The sequence below is a fragment of the Coturnix japonica genome, chromosome 2 (genome assembly GCF_001577835.2).
Source record: "Coturnix japonica isolate 7356 chromosome 2, Coturnix japonica 2.1, whole genome shotgun sequence".
NCBI lineage: Eukaryota > Metazoa > Chordata > Aves > Galliformes > Phasianidae > Coturnix > Coturnix japonica.
Genome location: NC_029517.1, coordinates 117,701,786 through 117,720,297, shown reverse-complemented (window position 1 = coordinate 117,720,297; position 18,512 = coordinate 117,701,786). Strand labels below are relative to the sequence as shown.

Below are 18,512 nucleotides of genomic sequence, written 5' to 3'. Positions count from 1 at the left end.
AGTGACAAAGCAAAGTGGCTGCGAGGTGCACATCCCATGGAGCACCACCATGCACTGGTTTCTATCAGAGATGTTTCCAGAAGCTGCTGGCAAACCACAGCTGGCAGTGACCTCTGAGAGCAGCACTTCCCTGAGCTGCCACCGTCACGGCCAGCTTCATTCCATGAGAAGCTGGGTGAAGGGAGGGATAAAGAATGGGGAAGTAACCCACAGTTAATTCTGTATATATATAGGGAAACTTACTGGGGAGATCACAAGGCTCCAGGAAATCCTATTTTTCACAGAATCACAGAATCACAGAATGACCCGGGTTGGAAGGGACCTCAAGGATCATGTAGTTCCAACCCCCCTGCCTGGCAGGGCCACCAAACATACCACCATTTACATTAGATTCAGTGTCCTTGCCCCATAGAGCTCCCGACTACCAACCCTCCACTTGAACACCTCCAAGGCAAACGTAGCCTCCTGGACCAATAGTTGTTATTTAGCTACCCCTGTCACTCAGATAGCCACAGAGACGAACATCTGTTTCCACTGCCTGCTCACCTTATGCTGCTACAACACATTGTTTCTCCATGCTGCATGTGAACTGCACTGAAATCACGTCTCTGCTGATGACAGATTGTGGGCAATGGACATCTGCCGCCACAGCTTCTGTATCTGTGGTATTTGTACTGTAGAACACACACTGGCAGCGAGATAAAGCTCTATAGTAAGTACTACTATGCATAGTTAAAGAATGCGCTCAATGCAACTGAGGAAAAGATTGGTCTGCACAGCAGGAAACATGCTTTTATTCACAAATTCTCTATCGCAATCTTTGACAATACTATCAAATGCGACCAACCCCTTTATTGCATTTGGCCACCAGCAGCAGTGATGCTGTGCACCCCAACCATAAGGAGGAGATTGGAGCCACCCGACCTGGCGTGCGTCAGCCCATCGCAGGTGAGACATTTTTGTCCTAAAGGCCTGTTGAGGTATCAAACCACCACGCGTGCTAATGGAAAAACACATGCGGTGAGAAGACTTCCTCAAAATAAAGAGAAAGACCATATCACTACCTGTATTATTCCTGTTTTATCTGCAGACCACTAAGAAGTGTCCAAAAACCACGTCTTCATGCAACAAAGACCTTGCACACTAAATTATTTAGAGGTCTTTTTGTGATACAATCAAGAAGTGTTTGGACAAAGGTCTCAAGTGTAGGGTTTGAATTTTCAATGGTAGCTCCTGAGATTGACTTTTTTTCACTTTTTTTTTTTTGTTTATCGATCAGGGGTTGGACTCAATCTAATACTTGGGCGTCTCAGGCTATGTCATGGTTCTCTCTGTGACTTGAAGACCTCCCAATGGCAACTGGAAAGGACCGCTACGATACACGTTGTTGTGTGTATCGTCTGTAGTCTATTCTCAGCTCAGCTCCACTCAATCATGTAACCCACGCCCACCCTGTAACACCAAGAACAGGCCTGGACTGTAGGCACACCAAATGAACATGTACGACCAAAACCCAAAAATCTGACACCTAATAATTACTATCCTACGCACCGGCTAACATCTCTCTCAGTGCAAAATTAACCTTCAGTGGAACCACGACCTCCATTGAAAACTCATATAGAATACTCTTGTCGGTCGCATCATCGCTGAATTATCTTACCTCAAATAACAGACATCACCTTGTATTATCTAAGCCACTTCTTAGAATAATCTACATGATGACTCTTGGCACGGATTTCTTAGGTATAGAACCTCTCGCTCTCTGCCACAAGACACTTCAACACTCTCGGAACCAACACCCCATCAGGACCCTCCATCCAGCTACAACGATTTCCCCAATTATAGGCTATTTGGGTTTGGGACACTGCATTGAGCTTCAGCTAACTCACACACAGTATTTATAGCAAATTGCCTGTGAGATAACACCCGAACCTTGTGCAAAGTTTCTCTTTCCTTGTTCTTCTTTTCTACCACGTTATTTCCTTCAAAATAAAAGCTATCATTTTCTCTGTTCTTTCGCAGCACATTGTTCTACTCAACGCTGTGTTATCATCCCTCCCCTTTTTACATCTATTTGCACCTCAGAAGATTGGTGAAAAACAAAAACTGTATTTTAGCAGATAACAAACTGACAGAAAATAGCATTTTAATATATAAATATATCCGTGCACTCCTACAGGATACCGTTTCAGCGCACATAGTTCTTAACCCGTAGTGATGCTTTACTTCATGCGACAACAACTTGAAAGTCGTTACGCCGACTTCAACCGTGATGTAGAAAATTCATTTGAGCGTCTAATGAGAAATTGAAATTATGACTTGTTAATGCAATTTCATCTCGTTACCCAGCACACACAGTTCTTCAAAACTTAATCAAATACAGGTATTGAGTTTCTAAAATGGATGCTACTTATAACAGCTAATTAATTTCTTTTTATGCAAGCGACTTCTGCAAAGCCTTAAAACATCATCAAAAAGAACAGTATAATTTAGATGCAACTTCTAGTTATCATTTCCCCCCAGTGTTTACATGGCATTGAAACTTTCAGTCCACTCACCCCCGGAGGGACGATCCTTAAAATGCAGAGCCAGATGCCTGTCCTTTAGCCCATAGCAGTGAGGAAACAGGCAGCCAAAGCTGAGGCAACAAAGCCTTACTGTTAGGTGCTCCTCTGTTGCTCAGCAGCTTACACTTACCGAGACCCTTTTCAGCTTACTGAAGTAAATATACTTCTGCAAATATCAAAACACTGGAATAAGCTGCACCCTGTCTCTCATGCTTGTCTTTCCCATCCTGTTCTAGCATCAGCAAGAGAAACTACCCCTGGAAAGAAAACAGTGATCGCCTAGATATCAATTCTAGTACGATAGTGCTAAAAGGATGTTTTTAGAAGCAATCTACGTTTCTATCCAAACGAACAATATCACCATCGCCACCTTAACACATATTGATTAACTGCTAAGCATTCACAGTCTTAGTCGTGACTGTAACAACTCAAGTTTAACAGATCATATATTATGCCCTTACTTAGGCTACACAATAATATATCCCGTGGATTTATGATCGAGGGTGAATACATATGCCAACGTGCCTGCATGGAAGAATTAAAGCTCTTCTGTATCCCGAAAATTCTGTCTGATGTAGAGAGACAGAGTTTTAAGAACACTTCCTCGCGTCTATAATACCCCTCATGTCAAGTCCCCTAAAGCATCACAAAGCCGACCCAGTGTGTTTTTCCTCGCCAGCGTACCCTTTCTCCCAGTGCATGCACAAAAGCACCCAGACTCCGACGGCATGATGCAGACAGACGCTCAAATCTTCAGTTTCCGAATATCACTATACATATTCCGTGAGAAAAGGCATCTGTGACATATGAATAATCAGGCAGAGAGCTGACCTACTTAAAAAAGAGATTTGGGGCTTTTATTTTATTTATTATTACTTTTCTTCTTAAAAAGCATTTTCTGCTGTGCATAGCAGAGTAGACAAACCCCATCTCCTTCCAAGCAAAGCCAGGAGACACACAGAGCTGAAAGTGAATTGCTCCATGTACAATGGAGGAGGGAAAGAAGTTGGTTCTACCGGCCCATAGCATGAATTTCTCATCCTACCCGTGGTAAGAATAATATAAGAGAAGAATCGTGTAAACAGTATACACAAGTGGAGTTCCCTCATAGAAGCAAATCATTGCTGGCCTGTACCTTCAGCATCCCGTCACCAGCTCCCAGTCTATTGTCTAGCACGTATTGTTGCTAATTTTATAGATCTCCGATCTGGATCTTATACACAATATCACAATCGGAACCTGACAACCTTTGTCCCTCATGCCACTTTCAGGAATGGCAAAGTTCTGCCAGTGAACACCCAACACGATATCTCAGATATGACCCAAAACAACGATGCAACCATTCTCTCCCGGGCGAGTCGCAGTGAATACACCAGTTTCTTTCGAGCAAACCCCGGTAGAGTCATATCATCACCATCCGTGTCACCTCACACCGAGTCCCAGCACTCAATCAGATCTCTGGCAGATATCCTCAGCCTCACGGAGCATGACACTCAAGCTCTCAGAACTCTCATCTAAGCTATTTTCGGCTCTATATTCGTGCATCGTATCTTCGGGTCTTATTCCTATCTCACGTCGCAGAATTGATCGAAGCATGTAGCGGACCTTCCCTCCGCCTCCCTCTAAGGATCGACTCTCCTCATAGCTCCATCCTCCCCCCCACAGCCCCATCTCTGGCTGTCCCCTCCTGACCAGGAGCACTCCCTGCCCATCTAGCAGGCTGCGTTCTCTGTGTCCCCAGAAAAACAAAACAAACCAAAAAAATAACCCGACCGTCACGCAGGCGGCCCCACGCTGAGACCTCGCTGCTGGGAGCAGATATGCACACAGAAGCAGCCTCTAGAGCACGTGCGGCTGCGCGCGGTCTATTATTCCATTAATCTCGTTAAAACTAAATTTTGCCCTGTCTGCCATCAGCATATCTCTCTCACTCTCTATTTTTTTTTTTCTTGCAGGAGATGTAAGCAGAGCCAGCAAAAGGCACAGAAGGAGCCCTAGCACAGAGCTGCTGCAGACCGCACTGCTCACCATCCCCACCTCACCCACAGACTGCTGCTGCCTTCATGCTGCTCCCTGGGCTGACACCATGACACCCTCGGCCCTGCTCTGCCCATAGGACTGCGCTCGCTCCACAGTGCCCAGACCACAGAGCACGACCCCACACCACTGTGTGCTTGGCCAGAGGGAACCCTCAGGATGCAACACTTTACCAGACAATCACGACTGCAAGACACCTGCAAAGTTTATTGGTTAATCTAAGCATTGCTCAGATACATTTATGAGCCTGTAAATTCCCTGCCACAGAAGCAGCCCCAGGAGCCAAGAGCAACGTACATGGGGTTTCCTGCCAGCCTGCTCTGCAGGGCTGTGTGCTGGCAGCCCCGTGAGATGGACATAGCCCTGGTCATCCCCAGCCAAAGGCCCTCTTCTGCAGCCTCACGTTTCTCCCTTTCATCCCAGCCACCATAAAATCAGTACAGCTGCTGCTGACAATTAATCAGCTTCAGATGGGATCTTCAGGGTGGCCACTGGGAACTGAAGGAACCCCGTCCCAGCTGTGCAGCCCCTTTGGCAGCCACCTGCCCTGTGTGATCAGGGCCCACACGGCCCAGGCCTGCTCGCTGACTGCAGGCCTCCTCATGGGCTTCTGCTTCAAAATAAACTCCACACCTGTGCTCTGAAACACTGCTGGGACTTTGGAAGTTGCATTTTCAGCCTCTTTCTCTCCCAGAGCACCAGCCCTGGAGAACGTAGCAGTTGATAAATGAGTATTTACTGACTCGAGGGCTCCACCAGGAGGAAAACCAGCCCTGGTCATCCCTTAGCCTACCACGATGGATAGGAGCGGTGTCAGCTTGCCAGGGCTGGCTGCAGCTCCGGGTACAGCTATGCATACTGTCCTCACCCCATCACTCTGTTTTTCTTTCCAGCTAGAGCTGGGAATTATCACCCACCTACTGAACTCCACAGCTGCTTCATGATGGCTGGGGTATGCTGTCAGCTTGTATTAAGCACCTGTGGCTACTGTTGATCAGTTGATCCATTTTTCCTCAGACCCAGGTTCCTCTGCTTGAAGGAAAGCACAAGGAGTTGCAAAGGTGGCTGTGGGGATTATAAAAGCAGGGGTTGTCCTTACTCAAGGCTTCTGAACAGCTGCACCTCAGCCCACAGAAAGTGGCTGATGCGGGGCAAGCAAGCAAGGCCTCATGTGGAACAGCAAACAAACACTTTCCCAGCCACCAAACAGGGGAGGAGTAACCAATCACCCTAGAAGGCAGAGGGCTGCACCCCCAGCATACAGGCACATGTAGCTTTCTCCTAGAAACCATCAGCTAACAACACCAAGTTTCTCTGGCACAGCCTAATTTTATCCTTTTGGGCCACAATAAAGCACACAACCAGCAAACAAAGGCACGTTTCTGTCCATGTTCAAGTGTTACAGAAGCTGAGCACAGAGCAGTTTCATCATTAAACCACTGGTATATTCCCAATTGACAGCACTCAAAAAGAATTTTTAAAAAAAGCTTTTTATTTCTCTTAGTGGCATCAAAACGTTTTCCATTCCTCCAACAACTGAACTGTTTACAGCAGTATTTGCAAAAGGCGCTGGATTTTAGCTCTGCATTCCACAGTTCTCTTGCAGTTACAGAACATTACTTAGCGACAGCAGATCTTTTGTCTGTATTTTCCAGGTCTCCCTCTATCCCTGCAACTACCTCATGTCAAATGATGCAAGCTCTTCTCTAGCAATAAAACCAAAAGCTGTGCTGTTCATACGCTCACTACGTATCCCATGATTTTACTGCAACCAAACAAAAAGTCTGTGTTGCTGCTAACATTCACAGCAGAGAAAGCTGCTCAGTAGGAACTATGCTGCTGCAGTGAACTCACTTCATGGAGCGCAGCTACCCGGGGCTGTGGCTAATCCGGGCTGGTGGGGAAACAACCCTGTACCACCACATCACCACTAAACGCTGCCGGCTCATCTCATGCCAGGTATACTTAAAGCAGCACAAGATGTTTGCAACAACAGAAAGGATTTATAAAAGCTCTCGTACAAATTGCTTAATCTTGTGAAAAAAAAATCCTTGGGTTTAGTAAAGCAGAACTCTTTGTCTAGTTCATTTACCCTTACGACATCCTGAAGGGAAAAAACAAGCTCTCTATTTGCAAACAATCCACCTGTACTTAAGTAATATCCATTCCACCTTATCACTGCAGTATTTTAAGGTCTTCTTCAAATGCTCCATTCTCAGCATGCAGTATAAAGGAACTTCAGATCTTGGGGGCACAAACTAGAATACACTAAAAACCCAACAGCAGTCCTTTGCAAGATGCTGCCATCTCATGCTACTTCAAGATCTGATTCTGAAAGGTTTAACACCTTACTGCAGAAGCTCCGCTGTGACAATGCTTTTAATGGGTTGCATTAAACACACAAACTGAAGTACCCCAGTAAATTACTGGTGCTTCTCCAGAGCTCAAGCAGCATGTTTGTAGCACCTCAAGGAACCATCCCTTGCAGCAATATGCCTTCTCCCTCTCATCAATAACAGAGAAAACAGAGACAATACCCAGTGCTCGCTGCTCCAGCTGCGCAGCAGAATCACAAACTGTTATAAGGCACTTGTTCATAGAAGCAATGAAAAACAGCATAAGCCAGAGAACTACAGGATGTGTTTTGTTTCCACTATTAACAGGCGTGCTTTGTCAAGGACCATTCAAAGTCTGCTGACATGCTTGATACTGTTTCAGATAGAAGCCAGGTTAAAGAAGAGATCAAACTGTATCCCTGGGTGTAACAAGCTCCTACCTTACTGAACTCATGTCTTCTCAGAGTAATAGGGGACTATTACTCCATCTGCAGCAGGACAAAAGGGAAGAGCTTTTACTGTTGATCAGATTTATAAACATGAAAATAATAACCATGAAAATAATTTAGAGCAATATATATACATAGAGCGATACCTCATCTGTTTTTAAGACTAAAGTACTACAATAGGAGGTAAACAAGCTGCTTGCTTTCTTAAAACACTACTGAAGTCTTCAAAAAAGTAGCAGTACCCAGATCATCCTTAAAGACAGCAATTACAGCAGATTAACCACAGGAATCTTAAAAAGGCCATCCTTTTAAAAAGCCTTGCCATTTGTTTAAAAAGAACCCCTTGTTCTTGTCCTTTTTTTAATGGCACAGAGCAAAATGCATTTACTCTTCAAAAAAAAACCAACATGAAAACCCAGGAAAAATTCCCAGTAGACTCCAACTCCTGCAGAGGAAATGGAGACAACTTCACAGCAGAGAGCGAGATGGGGAGAGGGAGACGGTCACTGTTAATTTGCCAAGGCATCAAAAATCTGCATCTAGAGTGAAAACGTTGTCCATTGTTTCTGCCATCACAGCAAAACGTTGATACTCTGAAACCCGCTTCTCAAAGAAATTGGTTTTTCCTTCCAGAGAAATATTCTCCATGAAATCAAAAGGATTTTCTGCATGAAAGACCTGGGGGAAAAAATACATTATTACACTGCTGATTCTGCAAAGGTAACTGTGTGTAACAAAAATATATACATATTTCATATTAGGTCATCCCTCATGTATTATGCTGTAGAATTTATGGGCACAATGTAATCAAGGTCAATACTGTGCGCCTCCAGGAGTTTGAAGCTCACCTGTGCAAGGTGCTGATCAGCCTCCTAAGGGCACAGCATGTGAGCACAGCATAACTTCCCAACACAAATCTGCAGAGCAACTCAAGAGAAACAATGGCCTGAATTGTTCTTGCTCTTTTAAACAGGGAAGCACACATATTAATGTTGTGGTTTCATATGTCGCTTGCAAAAGTGCAAGCACTAAAAGCAACCTGCTTACAGGTGCATCAGGAAAGCACTTTGTGCTGACAGCTTTCCTGGGCTGCTCCAGCAGGCCAGCGTTTCTGCAGTTTCATCTCTTACCTTTGAGAACCCCAGCTCCATTAGTAACCGATCTGCAACAAATTCAATATACTGCTTCATCAAAGTGCAATTCATTCCAATCAGACCTACGGGTAATGCCTCTGTGAGAAACTCCTGGAAGTTAAAATACAGATGACATTTAGAGAAATGAAATTTAAGAGGAGAAAAAGAGAGAAGACACCTGTGTTTCACAGTAACACAATTTGTGATATTCCAGGCTCCCCAGGCAGTTGTCTGAATAAATAACTTGCATCACTAAATTCAACAAGTGCCTTCTGCTTTCAGTAGTTGCTTGTATCTTCCTGTATTTTTAGCACATTTTTCTGGAAAAAGTACAAGAATTTTTATGAGTGCTCCTATCCTTTTCTTTTTCCCCACAAGATCCCGAGCTTCTATGAAAGCTTGAGTTCCAACTTCAATAAAACCTACAGACCAGAGGAGTGGGAGAAGGAATAGATCCAGAAACCTCCAGTTTTCCTTGGCTTGCAGCCATTATAGAACTACAAACCAGAGGACAGTGATACACGAGCACTCAGCTCAGCCATGTGCATGTTTAGGTGCTGATGTAAGACCTTGCATTGCAGTAAGGCAAGGCCAGGGCATTTGTCATCATCACAGCAGTCAGATGACAACAGAAAAGAAAGGGTAAGCTGAAGTCCTGCAAAACACTCAGCAATGCAGAATTGTGTAGCTGAAGTTGGGTAGCACAGTACAGAGCCTATGCTCTCAGAGAGGACTAACAGGTACGTGTATACAAGTAGGGAAAGACAAAGATCCTAAAGGTCAGAGGTAAACTCCTCACCAAGAGAGAATGTTTTCTTCTTTTTGGCTTTTAAGGAAGAAAACAGCTTCAGCTTCTCACAGTTACTTGACAGCTGTATCATAAGTGTCTGCTTTTTACTGTCACGGTTAAGGAAGAGGGAAAGAATGGCAGAATGCATCAGGGATCCAAGCAGTAAATATGAAATTCCTAAAGTTGGAATTGAATTTGTTTATTTTGCACATACAGTCCCTGCTGCTGCTCACGACATTGACCTGGCCAGGCTTACCTGTTCAATTTCAACAGCATTAACAATGATCTCCCGGACCCTCTCTTCTGATGGTCTGTTCACTAAATAATGGAACATTAGACAAGCAAAATCACAGTGTAGACCCTGAAATAACAGAGAACAACAACAACAGAGTTTTTCCTTACTGCACACAGTTTGCTCTTAATTAGAGGCAGCCTCAGTTTAGATTTAAGCTTCCTACATGCTTGATTCTTGACAGTCCTTATGTTATTACATGTAACAGAACTGTAAGGCCATTCTTGGTTAAAAGCTCCATTAGTAACATCTGAAATCCAACAGGTGCCACCTATAATAACAATCAGCACACACTTTATCCAGTCCCATTTTGAGAGCAGCTCAAAACCATAGTGAGCATCAACCATTTGTCTGCTCAGATGCATCAGAAAACATTCATGTTGTAGTTTGCCAGTGTAGATTCTTTTACTGTCACTGCTTTTATAACAGTATTTCCTGTTTTTTGATGCAGGTGCTGTGTGAGCAGTGCCTTCCTCTTCATAATTAACAGCTTTGCAGATGGAAATATGCCAGGGGAACTCAAAAAACCCTCCATCTTTCTGTGTTCAATACTGCAGAGGAGCAGTTATACTCCTCTAAGGGGGAACTTGCATCCCATTCATCTGCAAGTCATCTTTCTAACAAAGAAATACTTCCTTATTTGAATGGATCAGCTCGTGATGACTCACAGAAACAAAAGACACGAGGAAATCAAGGCTGAAGAATTGTTGGGCTTTATTTCCCAGCCGTAGCATTTTCTTCAACAGAAGCCTTTCAGATTAAAGACGTCTCACAAGATGTCTCCTTTCAAATCAGTTTATCTTACCCACTGAAATTACCTCCATTATGATAAAGCTGTTTATTCTTTCAGACCTTTAGAACTCTGGTAAGTTCAATCGTTAGCAGATTTATCTTGCAAATAAAACTGATCTTGCTGCATTTTCAGTGCTGACAGCACCATAAATTGTGTGCTACCTTACAGACAGGCCTCAGCCATAGGGAACTGCTGCCAACTAGTAGGTAGCAGTGAAAAGAAAGGGCACCCATGAGGACAGCCCCCCTTCAATGTGCTGACATGCACCCCTCAGATACCTCACTTCTGCAGCTGAAAGGCACTCCCCTGTAATGCAGCCCTGTAATTGCTCCCTCTCAGACTTTATTCCTGTGTAGTAGGGTAAGGACACAGAGAGGAACAATATCTGCAGGTGATGGACGCAGGTGGCCGTCTGCAAGCTCTGGGATCCATAACTGGGGGAAGATGGGGGTGGGATAAAAGACCTTGACCTCCAGCACTGTCAGCTGGGTTCCACCACACCCAGCCATGCATCCCCTACTCACTGCTGGATTTGCTTTTTGACCCGTCCCTGCCCAAACGCTACTTCTACACCCACTCACCTGCTTTGTTCCCTTTCTGCTTTTCAGCTTGCTCCAAGCTTACCCACCTCCACAGAGGTGACCTGCACTAGCAAAACTACGGGTTATTTACAAATGCAATCTGTCTTTCTCCTTAAAACTCACTTTTCTTCAAAGACAATATGTGGGACACAATACATTACCTCATCTCTGCTAATAAGTTCATTGGAGAAAGTTAATCCGGGCATCAGGCCCCTCTTCTTCAGCCAAAAAATCGCAGCAAATGAACCCGAAAAGAAGATGCCTTCAACTGCAGCGAAGGCAACCACTCTCTCACCTGTTTAACATAATATATTTTCCATTAGACATGAAAGAGTGCATTGCCAGACAGCACAGTGCACTATTCCCATCAGACTGATGCTGGAAGAAAAGTATCTGCTGCCGCACCAGGTGCTGTAGCCAACCACATCTTTCTGCAGATCCCACAGCACAGAAGGTCAACAGGTGCAACAGAACTTTGCCACAGGCAACCCCAACAGAACAGAAGCAGGGCACACACTGAAACTACTGCAGGAAAAGCAGAAGGGAAAAGCCACAAGTGGCAGATATGGTTGAGGTATTAGTTCTGCTTATCTCTTTCTCTAAAGAGGCAGGAAAACGGCTGTGTAACCAACATACGGAATGTAAACAAAAAACATTCACCAAGTCACAAATATTTGTCTTATCCCACCTTTCATCCAAGAAAATCACAGTGTTTTCAGTCCCATTTTTTTCTGTTCTCTACATGAATGCAGAGATTGCTGATTGATCAAGGTTGTATATGCTCTATTTAAGCAACTCCAGAAGATTCTTGAGTATATTCCAATATGCAGAACTTTTGCATTAAACGCTGCTGTCCTTTTTTACCACTGAGAACTGCACAGACTTTTGTTTGTTTTCAATAAACAATAACAATAAACCCCAAATTCCATCTGTTCTGCTGCCTCAGATGAGATGCAGATGCCACCTGCTGGCTTATCTGAAGAAATTCAGCATGAACTTCAAACTATCACAGAAGTTACTAAGGAAATTGTTTATCTGACAACACTAAAACCTCTGAGGTTAGTTCTAGACAGGAGGGGAGATGTGCTGCATAAACACCTCCTGGACACCAATATGTTTTTTACTGCACTCCATCTGACTAACATTCAGATAAATGAGTTACGCTGAAACAAAATCCCCTGTCAGCAGCACAACACAATGTCTGCGCACACTGAGAGGCTCAGAGTCCACAGAATAAACACAGCAACTACACCCTCAGTGTAAGAAATCAAACACAGTTACCCTGTTGAAGGTAAACAGCCCAGAAGGAAGCACTAACTAAGCATGTCGCTTTCAGATAGCACATCTCACAGTCCATCTGAGTTAAGGGCTGGGCCCCCAGAATGTTTGAAGATTGGGTAACTTTGGGGGCTTGCAAGACTTCAGCTGTTCAGCTCTTAAACACTGGTGTACAAAATAGGAACCGACTTCATGATGTGCAACAGGAAGGAGCTTTTAAGAAGATACACACCAAAAGTGGATTCTCTGTCTTCAATCCACTTCAGAGCCCAGTCTGCTTTCTTCTTGACACAAGGCATTGTTTCAATGGCATTAAATAAGAAATCCCTGCAAAAGAAAAGAAAAAAAAAGAGAACACCAAAGTAATAAAGCAAAGAATGGATTTACATATATCTGTCCTGATTATCTCCACCAGAAAGTGGAATCCATTATGCTACAAGCTCTGAACTAACCCAAGTAAGAGTTCCTGCCTTGAAGAGATAATGATGACTGACAACAAGAAGCAGAACAAACGCCAGTTGCAAGTACCTCTGCAGTACAATAACCACAAGGAGGCTGTTTAATGCTTAACAGAGTTTCACACAGTCTGCACTGCCTGCAGTCACAGCTTTATACAAATATTAGCCAGCCTTTTGAATACTCCTATGGAAGGTCACCAGTCAGTAATACTTCCACCCAGCCACAGTGCCACCAGACTAGCTAAAGGATTTCCCTTGGCTCTGCAGCACATGCAGAAACTTACCTTTTCTCAGGGTCTTTGATGTAAGTGTCTATAAGCAAGCTGTACATCTCGGAGTGAACGTTCTCGATGAGGATCTGAAAGCCATAGAAACAACGAGCTTCTGGGATCTGCACCTCCTGACTAAAGCGTGCCACCTACCAAAACCAACGAGCATGACAGTGAGCACAGCAAAACTGGCCCTGCACAAGCCAAACAGGAGAGACAACAGACCTGTGCCACTGAGAAGGGAAGGGAGCAATTCAGCCCTACTTTATTAACAAATATGTCAATAGGATACATGTGATGCAGAAGCAAACACAGAAAGCCAGCCAGAAGTAAAGACACCTGCTACACACACCACGTAAGAACTGCACAGATGTGCGGTGGCCACACAGGAAGAGCAAAATGCTGCAGCAGTAAAAACTTCATATCAAACAAAGCCTCACTTTTTCTGTTCACCACTAAAAGGTGAATAGTATGACATCTTCATGCATTATCTATAAATGCATTATCATATAATCTGTGTTACCGATACTCAAGATCTAAAAACGAGCATTTCTGGTCTAACAACAACCTGCAGTGAGACATTCTACAGCCCAGATTTCAGGAGACAGGTTTCCCCACCATTTTAATAGCACCCACCTGTAGGGCTGAAATATTCCAGGATGCCACTTAGTGAGAACAAAATGAGTTTTACCTAAATAAAGAACACGGACCATGGCACAGCACAATCCCCCTGTTACTTCCCATTTAACACACGTATGTGAAGAAGCACGGGTTCTATTAGTACACCAATAACTGCAGTTGGGCAGAAGGCTGAGCTTCAAAACTGTGTTCAAGAGACACCATTTGGAGCCCTGCTGACAACAGTGGCTCTGACATATCTCAGACAATGAGCAGAACAAGCTGCTCACTTCCTTTGGCAAAGGTGAAACGATGGGAAGGAAATACACTCATTTAATATGCATTAGTATGAGAAAACCCAAATGTAAAGCCAATAGCTAATAAACTAAGTGTTCAAACTGTAAGGCTTTCTCACCAGGTTTTCATTTACAATCCCATCGCTGGCTGCAAAGAAGGCAAGAACATGAGAGATGAAGTACTTTTCATCTGCTTTTAGCTTGTTCCAGTGAGGAAGGTCCTTTGATAAATCAACCTAATGAAAAAAGACAAAGAACTGTTACCATCCCTTTGTGCTTGTTATTCTGTAGGAACAAAAGTGGCCTCGTCAAACAACTGAGACAGAGCTTTGGCACAATCTTTGCATGTAGAGAATTTAAATACATGCAAATATCAAGCACAATAAACTACCACAGTACTGCAGTTTCTCTGCAACAGCAACACCCTGTGTTTGCTTTGCAGTTTACACTATTGTCATTCAATATATATTGTTTTAATTCCATGTTATAAATAAACCAGATTTCAAAAAGCATCAGCCTTACTGGCATCAGTATGAACATGCATCTACAGGCAGGTCTCTCTCTGAGACATTCACAAACTCTACTAGAAATAAATGCTTGTACTGCAAGAAACCTGTACCCAAGTGTGTCAAAAGATGCATGGAAGGCAGTGTTGCTTTTGACAGGTGTTCAGCCCCCATGCTACCCAAGAACAGCACGTGTAGATACTGTGTTTACTGTGTAAAGTAACTGCATTGCCTGTGCCACTGGGTTCTCACCATGGTAGAAAACCACAAGCTCCTTAGCGTTGCCCATCTTTCTTTGTCTGTTTGTTCCCAAGGCATTTCTGAGCCACAGCAGCAGTTAAGCGGGGCCAGGTGGGAAAACTGCAGCTTTTAGACTTGCGTGTGTGTGGGTACAATTTATGTACAAATATATATTCATCCTCATGCATAAATACACACACAAACCAATTTTACATCTAACTTTCCAATTCATTTGGAAATGTGCTGACAGGTGGTGGGACAGTGGAAGAAGGAAGCAGTGATACAGTAAGAGTAGTGCTATTCAGGATGGAGTTTCAGTGCTTCGTAACTGTTTAAATCAGCTTCTCCTGACACCAGACAGCATCATCACCTTTCTGAAAAATAAGTGCCTAATATTAAAGAGCAGCATTCTCATGTGCTCCGAATCTTTAACATGAGCAAGGAGGTAGCTGCAGACAGTGACCGCAGCAGGTCACAGCCTCTATACCTCTGACACAGGCTCCCCTATACCCAGAGAAGTGTCCCAGGATACAGTTCCGCTCATCCTAAACCTAACACTCAAATCAGGCCAGCTGAACCACCTGATGGAAGCAGCTTTCCTTCCACTGACCCTGAAGGGAGTCCTACTTCAGCACAGGTACCTCATGATCTATAGAACTAACCCCAACCCATACAAATCACAAGCCAGCAGCAGGGCTAGCGATGACACTCCAGGCTCCATGCCCCAAAGCTCACCTCTTCTGCTGTCCAAAAGGAGGCCTGGGCCTGTTTGTACATCTTCCATATGTCCGGGTGCTGGATGGGGAAGATGACGAACCGACGGGGATTCTTTCTGAGAAGAGGCTCCTCGTGAGGTTTCAAGCCATTTTCAGCTTCACTTGGAGAGGAGCTCTGAAGATAAAGCACAGTCCTGGTTAAGGCTGCTGTTACTATTCCCTACTTTTCCCTCTGTCACAAAAATACAGCCCAAAAGCCCACTGTCGCAGGCAGACACTCACCCTCTCCCCACAGGTGGCTGCATCACTCTTCCCTGGGGTGCTCACCCCTTTGCCCTCCATCCGTGCCCTGCTCAGGCAGCAGCACTGCCTTCCTGCCCTGCTCTGTTCCACACCTCTCACATCAACCAGCCCCTGAGCAGCTGCACCTCTTGAGGGCCCAAAGGAACACTTTTCTGCTGTACAAGGAGGAAACTGCAGCTGCACTTGCACTGCGCCCTCAAAAGATGCCGTCAAACATGGTGGGGACGCATGCAAGGTGACAGTGCTGCTCAATGGTTTCTCAAGGGCAGCCTGCACCTCAACCCCACTGTGATGTACCTGAGCCTCTAAAAAACAGCACACGGGGCTCATCATGTAGAAAGATAACCTGGAAAACACTTCTGGTGTATAGAAGAAGTGTTTGACCACCCGAACAGCAAGAAAGTGGGTTTTTAATGCACAGGTGGAACCTCCTGTCACTGGCTGCACGGAGAAGAGTCTGGCTCCATCTCCTCTATTCTCTCCAAGCCGGCTGAGCTCTCCCAGCCTCACTGTGTACAACAGAGGCTCCACTCCACACCCCCAGCTTTCCTGTAGGCCCCCTTCAGGTACTGGAAGGCCGCTATAAGGTCTCCTCAGAGCCTTCTCTTCTCCAAGCTGAAGAGAATGGCACTCTCAGCCTGCTGGCACAGGGGAGGTGCTGCAGCCCTCTAATCATCTCCATGGCCCTTCTCTGCACCTGCTCCAACAGCTCCACGTCCTTCTCGTGTTGGGAGCCCCAGACCTGGACACAGTGCTGCAGGTGGGGTCTCACAGGAGCACCTGGTGGCTCTGCACCCCAGAGGGAAGAGCAAAGCTCTGCTAATTGTTTCTGGCAGGTCAGAGCAAATCAGCTGCATTAAGGGAACAGCACAACACTGATTAAAGACATAAGCGTGCGTGTATAGATGTATATTTAAGGCTTGTACTTAATACAGCACATCCCAGTTTCCATCAGCTTGTGTACAGCCGGAACCCAGCCTTTGTAAGGACATGGTGTATTTCTCCCTCGCACACCTTTAGCTTCACGCCCTCAGGCCCGGCTGCGCTGACCGTGCCCTGAGGACGCAGCAAGAGCCCCGGGCAGCTCCCCAGCAGCGCCCTTCAGACCCAGGGATAAGGAGGGGAGAGAGGATTCTACCTCCCCTTCCCGACACGGAGGCGGGTTCTGCTTCGCCCGCAGAGGAGCCGGCCCGGCCCCAGCCGTGCGGGGCGCACACCGAACCCCGAGGCCGGGCCGGAGCCTGGGGCCGTCGTGTGATCACTCCGCACTCACTCCGCTCTGCCGCTGCCTCCCCGCCCGACTGCGCTGGTCGCCCCGCCCGCCCTTACCCGCTCCGGCCCGGGCTCCTCCTGCAGGCCCGCTCGCCCTCCTTGTTCCCCCATGGCCCGCGGTTCTGGGCCGCAGGAGCCGCCGGCTGAGGGCGGAACGGCCGCGGCCGCCCCTCCTCCGCGAGGCGGGGCCCGGCGGGAGGCGGTGCAAACTGCTCCGGGCCCGGCCCTTAGCCCGGCCCTCAGCCCGGCCCTCAGCCATTAACCCGGCCCTTAGCCCGGCCCTTAGCCCGGCTTTGGCCCGGCTGAGCCGTACCTCACCCACCGGGCTTCGGCGTTGCTACAGCACTGCCAGCCAGCAGAACTGAGCAAGGCAGCGTTCTCAGCTGGCTCTGATACATCGCCTCAAAGTGTCAGCGAGATACAAAGCACACGACGGAACCCAACCAACCCATGCGACAACATCTCAGAATACATTCGAGCAATTGTGTAACAGCCGTACTTCCAGATGTAGAACTCTCAGCCCTTGCCCTGGACTTGCTTGCAGGGTCTGTGCGAGCAAGCAGTGTGAGTGAACGCACTGCTATGATGCTCGTCATTTATTGCAGTCACTTCTTACCAACAGAGATTGCTGCGAGAGACTGCAATCGCCAGAGTTCCTTTGTTTCCTCTTCCTCGTCTCCAGACCGGCCCGGCCCTTGGGCTCCAGTTCATGTGGATGCACGGGGTCATTTGTCAGCACAATCAAAAGGGGGGTGGGAGAGAGTAGAAAAGCCCTGCTCCATACAGTAGGGAGTGGTTTGGTACAATGGTTTGAAACTGGACAAATCTGAAAGCAAACACCAATGAGAAAGGAAAATAATTTATGAGCACCAAGACAGTTTGCTGACACACATCCAGGATTGAGACACTGCAGAGAGGAGCACTCAGAGTGCCAGGAACAGGCAGTCGAGGAGGAGGAGATAAGGATGTGGAGGTCTGATGTTCCTCGTGGAGAAGAGTCCGCACTCACCGCACCATCCCCATCATGTGTGAGAACTGGGAGCTGAAACACGTGTTCAGTTCTTCTGGACCGTATCTGCCCTTAGTGGCTTTTACTCTTTAAGCCCTGTAAAGGAGCTCAGGGATGGTGGTTAGGAAGCTTTGGTGACCAGACCTGTGCAGCAGGGTGACTGACTGCTGGTCCCAAACATAGAACAGGTTTGATTTCCTTAAATGGAGTTTTCTGACAAGAAACACATACCTAAGAGTCACACTACTGAACAGCGTACCAGAATATATTACAGGCATAATAGGAGAAAATACAGTCTTATACAAGCATTTGCTGTTACCTGACTACCGCTCTTTTTGAGCCACTTTCATTGCCCAAACATACCCTTACATGCTGTCTAATGTCCACATTCAACTAGCGCTCCATTCTTTCACATACTGAGTACCAAGGATTCCATTTCTTGATCCAGAGCAAATGATGAGAGGAACCCAACTGACCCAGCAAACACCAACAAATTCCATTGGTGAACCCACCACAGTGCTGATATCCCAGGAGCTTCCCCCTCAAAAACAGCAAGCACCAAAGCTCAA

The 18,512-nt window shown here is 45.9% G+C and overlaps 1 protein-coding gene across 2 annotated transcripts; it reads right to left on the bottom strand.

Annotated features, from left to right (window-relative positions):
• Positions 1 to 6,075: 6,075 nt before the first annotated feature.
• Positions 6,076 to 17,124, bottom strand: RRM2B (ribonucleotide reductase regulatory TP53 inducible subunit M2B). Of its 2 annotated transcripts, XM_015856151.2 has the most exons (10): positions 16,992 to 17,098; positions 15,642 to 15,817; positions 15,379 to 15,534; positions 14,017 to 14,133; positions 12,999 to 13,132; positions 12,489 to 12,583; positions 11,140 to 11,273; positions 9,569 to 9,673; positions 8,520 to 8,633; positions 6,076 to 8,067 (listed from the first exon to the last, which is right to left on the bottom strand). In XM_015856151.2, exons 2-10 carry the CDS (start codon positions 15,699 to 15,701, stop codon positions 7,915 to 7,917), a joined length of 1,068 nt encoding a protein of 355 aa, XP_015711637.1. In that variant the 5' UTR covers positions 15,702 to 15,817; positions 16,992 to 17,098; the 3' UTR covers positions 6,076 to 7,914. The 2 variants fall into 2 exon arrangements, with proteins under 2 accessions (XP_015711637.1, XP_015711638.1); XM_015856152.2 differs by lacking the exon at positions 15,642 to 15,817 and having other exon boundaries at positions 16,992 to 17,124.
• Positions 17,125 to 18,512: the final 1,388 nt, after the last annotated feature.

Coding starts and splice junctions, on each gene's coding strand:
- RRM2B (XM_015856151.2), bottom strand. CDS start 15,701: ATGGAGGGCAAAGGGGTGAGCACCCCAGGGAAGAGTGATGCAGCCACC. Junction 12,584..12,998: donor ATCAAAGACCCTGAGAAAAG/GTAAGTTTCTGC, acceptor TTTCTTTTGCAG/GGATTTCTTATTTAATGCCA. Junction 9,674..11,139: donor AACTTATTAGCAGAGATGAG/GTAATGTATTGT, acceptor CTGTTATTTCAG/GGTCTACACTGTGATTTTGC.